This window comes from Drosophila elegans, unplaced genomic scaffold, assembly GCF_018152505.1.
Source record: "Drosophila elegans isolate 14027-0461.03 unplaced genomic scaffold, ASM1815250v1 contig_468, whole genome shotgun sequence".
Classification (NCBI taxonomy): domain Eukaryota; kingdom Metazoa; phylum Arthropoda; class Insecta; order Diptera; family Drosophilidae; genus Drosophila; species Drosophila elegans.
The window spans coordinates 2,172,060-2,178,059 of record NW_024545855.1 but is presented as its reverse complement, the minus strand read 5'-3'; the positions used below and the strand labels follow the sequence as shown (position 1 = coordinate 2,178,059).

The following is a 6,000-nucleotide window of genomic DNA, read 5'->3' as shown; positions in this document are numbered from 1 at the left end:
AAAAAGAAAACAATCTCATAAACATCTAAATGTTTAGAATATTAATATATTATAATATTAATATGTCAATATTTTTTAAAAAGAATAAACTCAATCAATTATTTTCCGAGTGCTTACTGTTGCTGGACCATTTCAACCCTCCGGTGGGCACACCCTCAAGCTAATCCGGCCATGCTCAACTGCTCAACTTCACCTTGGATCGGCTGCTCTTGCTCTGGCTGTCGCCTCCTTGCCATGTTGTTCCTATATAGCTAAATGCTGTATGTGTACTATGGCTTCTATTCTTGTTGTTGTTTGTCAACTGATTTAATTTCCTCCTCCTTTTTGCCGCTCACTGATTACCGCCTCCTGCTGGGAGAGGGCGTTCTCCGTTTTTGGCCACACAAACAAACCCGCCGGATGATGATGATGATGACGATGAGGCGATGATGATGGCAATGGCGATGGCGACTTGCAAAAGGGCAAATAACGGTGTAAATGAGAGTGTTGCTACTCGAGAACTTCGACCACATGCGGCTACTTTGTGCCGCACACACACACACACAAAACAACGGAGAGTGTGCCGGTGAGTGGAAATCGCTCATTAAAATATGGAAAACCGATTTGCATACCCAAATGCTTTTATTCGATTAACGGTGTTTGCTGAGAAAATACTTGCCGGAGGTTATGTGAGATAAATTATCAGAACTCTTGTTTAAGCAACTGGTATATTCTTAGATAAATCTATAAAAGAATGTTGTTTTGGCTATGACTTAGTTATAACCGGTTATAATTGAAAGAAATTTAATTTCATTATTTCAAATTAAATACGAATTTCCTGTGTTATTCACCTAACATTCACGTGGCTCTGTCTTTTGAATGCAGATCCGTTTGGATCGTTACTGATCAACTCTAATGCCAAAAGTTCTCTGCAAACATTATGCAAAGGGGGCGGTGGGGGCGTGGGAGTGGGCATGGAGCATGTGGGTGGCAGCCAACTGTTAGCCATAAACAAGCCCAAACAATGCCAGACATTTCAAACACAATAAATAATTGAAGCCAGCGCGGAGTCAACAAGACAAACACATTGCAGCATTGGCGATTGTTGCCAAGCGCTTTTGGCCACACCACAAAGTCCAGCTTTGAGTGCGATCTAGATATAAATCAACTTGGCCATGCACATGCAGAATGCAAATACAGCTTCACAACTGTATGGCACAGAAGAGGGGAAGGAAAAGTTAACAACGCTCATTCGGCAAATTTCCCAAGCTCTGATGGTTTTGTTTCTTGGCAGAGTTATCCATCAAAATCGACAGTTTCTGAGGGGCTTTTAACACTGCAAAAATTGTTACAAGCTATATTTAAAAACTCTTTTCAAGTTGTTAATACTAAATTTATAGCTGGAGTCACTAGCAACTGCAAGAAAATTGTTGTCCAAAAGTTAATATCTTCACTTTTTTACGATTTTCTTGTAGAAACTATTAACATGCTACTATGCTACCCAAGTAGCTACTATTTAACCTTTAAAGGATATATAAATACACATATTATTGTAATAGCCATAGCTTTTAGGATTATTTATTTCTTAAGCCTTAATTAACTTTCTCAATATCAGATTAATATAATTTTAATTATAGCGCAATTTAGAAATCCCATATTACATTTTTATTTAATACAAAACCTTGTTTTTTTTTTTATATATATATTCTTTTTTTTGCCTGTGGTGGTCACTATTGCCATAAAAATTGCATCATTCGAAGGCAGTGCCTTACAGCAGAACTAATTGATAATTCCTGGTTTTCGCCAGATCCCCCCCACAGATGAGGATACTTGTGCGCCGGATCGAAACTGGAAAACTTTTGAAATAATTAAAAAATAGTTTCGTCTTGGGCTTGGGCTTGGGCTGCAGCCAGAAACTGTGGAACTGAGTGCATATAGCATATAGCATATATATAGCTATAGAAAGAAAAAGTTGGCGCTCCAAGCGAAAGAGATCGAAACTGGTAAAACGACTTGGCAACACGACCGCGATACCAATACTCGCCCAAAGTTGACTTATTGGAGCACTTAGCTCGATTCTTGTTATTGTTACGCTGGCTGCTGCCGTCTTGGCCGACTTGTTGTTGCCGTTAATAGTACCAACACAATTACATGGCTTCGAGTGCCTAGGCGGAGTCGATCGGCGATCCAAGGTTCCCGCTCGGACTATAAAAAGCATGGGCGGCGCCGTTGCGGAAGGCAGTTAACTCCACAAATCCGTGGCCGTCGGTCCCATTTATTAAGTAACCGACTTGTGAGCGTAAAGGCGCGTGTGAATCCCCCTGAAAAAGAAAAAACAATAGTGTGCAGTTTACGCTTGACAAGGATACTCCAAATTCTCCCCACTAAAATGTTTAGATTTGTGAGTTGTGTTTTATTTAAGGGTGTAACGAAAGACTTGAAAGCTTTAAAAGTCACTTAAATGTTATTTTACGAATTGTTTAGATCAATAGAATTATTGATAAACTGTGAACAGCTTTGAATTACCATTTAATAATCAGAATACTGAATAAATTGTGATGTCTTTCATATGCAGTGAGATTAATTCTTAAAAGTATGGTATTTAATTTTTATGCTATTGCTAGTCTTTGTATTTAAAAAGGGAGAATACTGTTTTCTGACGGGATAACAACTGAGTTAAATAATTTTGCTGTGATTTTAATTGAAGAAAAAATGTTACATTTAAAATCTTAAAGTTCATGAATACTCCAGACAATTTTAGAGTTCTTTGGAGTTTTGAAGGACACACAATAGTCAACTTATTTAGTTTGTGGATTGATAATAAATAGCGATTTTTCTTATAGCTCGCATTGACCACCTTGGTGGCACTGGCATCCAGCCAGCATTATCACCAGGATCCCAAGACGGCGGCCATTATCAGTGAGCAGCGTTATCTCTCCGGAGATGGTAAATTTGGAGCTGCCTATGAGCAGGAGGATGGTATTAACTTCAAGGAGGAGACCGATGCGGATGGCACACGTCATGGCAGCTACAGCTATGTGGATCCCTCGGGCCAGAGGCGCACTATTTCCTATACCGCCGGCAAAAATGGGTAGGGATATGATTGGGTTTAAGCCTAGAGTATGTAGTAATTATCGTAATACTCTGCCCAATTAGTTTCCAAGCTTCTGGAGATCATTTGCCACAGGCACCACCTGCCCCGCCGCAGCCCGTGCCCACGGCCGGATATCAGCCACAGCAGCAGTACCAGCCGCAGCAATACCAGGCTCCGGCTCCACAGCCCCAGTCCTCTTTTCGCAGCAACGACTACGGAGATGATGGATCCTACGATCCCCGCTACAACGATCCCTCTTTCGGGCAGAACCAGCAGAGCTACCAGCAGCCCGCTCCCCAGCCCCAGTACCGCCCCGCCCCGCAGCCCGCCTACAACCCGCAGCCCGTGCAGCCCCAGCCGCAGCAACAGTATCAGCCGCAGTATCAGCAGCAGCAGCCACAGCAGGCGTACTACACCACCACCACGCCCAACCCCCATCGCTTTTCGCCACCCGGAAAGCTCTCCCTGAACCGCACGCCCGACGGCTTCACCTACTCCTTCAACAAGGTCTAGGACTTAGTCGCCCCTCCTCCAACTTACTACTAACTCAGACATGTTGCATCTTCTTCATAAGGGACACCACCCTTCCCTTTTAGTTACTTCCCCTATCATAACTTTACTCTCTTCTTGACTCCATCAAAACTCTTGTGTGATAATGTTTAAGAGCAAATTGTAACTATGTATCGTACTTCCTATATGCGTACTGTTTGTTTGTAATTTATAATCCTACACAGAGAAAATTATAAGTCACTACCCAAGGGGTAATGCCAATTAAAATTTGAAATATTCAAAATATCATTTGGATATTTGTGAAATATAAAACAAATTTGAAACTCTGTGTTTTCCCAAAATCCCCCTTCAATACTTAGAAAAGCGAAGATAATAAACTTCGAAGATGTTGATCAAGTTTCAAATTTAATTTAGAATCTGTAGTGTTTTGGGCCTTGGGACATCTAAGCAATTTTGTACTTTAGATGTTTAAGAGCAATATACGATAACAAGTTGAAGGAAATCCAAGTTCGTGTACTGCAGTCTTTTGTTTTTGGCCAACGACTTTTTTAATTTGATTTCCAGCCGATTTATCTAAACACCTCAGGTGGTGAACGCCCACTAAATGCTGCATTACACAACCAACTTTCGTACATGCAAAACGAGTTTGAGTTCGGTTTCTGTTACGATTCTATGCGGCCAACAAGGAAAGACCTCAAACGGGTTTCGCCTATTTGACAGTAATCTTGGCCAATTGTGCAAAATTCCAATGAAAATGAAATCAGCTTGGGCTATATATGTGGGCTAAGCCGGAAAACCATGTGCAAGTGGGGGTGGCAGAGGCTTAATAGGGGAATGGGGCACTAAATCAATTCCCAATGCTACTTCAATCCGTCAGGCTCCAGTTCAGTTAGTGCAACTTAATTACAACCAAATATTTTGCTCAGTTTTATGCACCACCGAACGCAAGAATGCCAGCTAATTGACTGCTTCCTCTCACTTGTTAAGTTCTTAACAAAAAATAATATGTGTGCAATTACATACTGACAACTTATTTTATATACCTAATGCAAGCAGGAGAATTACTTATATAATATATCAATTTATTTAAAATTATTGCTTAAGTGGCTAAGAATCTCTTGCAATAAAATAAAGTATATGATTAAACCAAATATGTTTTGTTGGCTTCAGGAATATTTTATCATGTCGGCTTATTAAAAAAAGTTTTTAGCAGTGAACCCTATTCATAAATGTAAATCTTAAGTATCTTACACAAATAGTTTACACCGAGAAAAATAAATCATTCCGTCAACGTAATATTTTTTATTCCACGAATTGCTATGCAATTTGTTACATCAAAAAATTAACTAATATTTAAATATAGAATTTCAATATTGAAGTTATTGCCTAGCAATTCTAAAACAGCTTAGCGACAATTAGAAACTATAATTATTTTTCAATCTGTACTTTCCACATCCACCGGTTGGCATTCTTTTTCACCACCAGCAACGGTTACATTAACAATATTAGCAACACTTTTCAGAGCTTAGCTTTCAAGGTCAGTTTTGTTGTGGACTCGAGAGTCCGGCTCAGAGTTTGGATTTTTGCCTTTACTTGGGCTCTGGGGTCTGGCTTCTGTTGAAATTGCCCAGTCAATTAAGAAAATCAATTTGGTTTTGTTTCTTGCTGCTTATTGTTTTCTATGATTTCTTCTCCGCGTGCCTTTGTGCACCCACTTTTGCGGCATTCGCAATTGATTGGATTGGCTTGCTCAATTGCGGATTTTCGTTCGGTTTTGCGAAAGAGGTGAAAGTCAAGAATTTGCCCGGAATATCGGAACAGGTGTCATATGGGTGTGTTGGTTTTAGTGAGTTCTTTAAACGACTATTTTTATGATTCATACCCGGTTATGATTGACTGGATTTATTTTTAAAATGGCAAACGTCGCCAGACGTCGCGAGATGTGGAGCTCCATTTATGGGTTGTGGGTGTGACGAACCGAGGTTTCTATTAAGTGAGTAATTAATATACTTAATTAACTGCCGAATAAAAACTTTTTAACACGATTAAATTGAGAGCTAATTTGTCATTGGGTTAAGTGTTTTTATTTTAATTTAATTTGATTTCTTTTTATAAAGTTCCTGCTTGGGCCACATGCTGGGCACCCTAAAGACGGTCTCGTGCCTCGTGGCCCTCGGCTGTTTTTTTTTTTAATTTTGGAAAAGCCGTCCCCTTGAAAATTTGTTATTCTGAAATTTTCTCACTTATTCAGTAAATTTGCTCACTTTCCTATTCTACAGCAGAAATCCGAGTCACCTTTCTGGTTAGCTGGGACTCGAACCGACTGCATCCAGGTTTTGTAGACTAACGCTAAAGGGCGCCACTGTATGTAGAAAGACGGTAAGACAGAATATGTCGAATAAAATTATTATTACATT

The 6,000-nt window shown here is 39.9% G+C and overlaps 1 protein-coding gene across 1 annotated transcript; it reads left to right on the top strand.

Moving 5' to 3' along the window:
* Window positions 1-2,207: 2,207 nt before the first annotated feature.
* On the top strand, window positions 2,208-3,906 carry LOC108143773 (activating signal cointegrator 1 complex subunit 2 homolog). Its single transcript, XM_017268301.2, has 3 exons — window positions 2,208-2,380; window positions 2,823-3,070; window positions 3,136-3,906. Exons 1-3 carry the CDS (start codon window positions 2,369-2,371, stop codon window positions 3,584-3,586), a joined length of 711 nt encoding a protein of 236 aa, XP_017123790.1. The 5' UTR covers window positions 2,208-2,368; the 3' UTR covers window positions 3,587-3,906.
* Window positions 3,907-6,000: the final 2,094 nt, after the last annotated feature.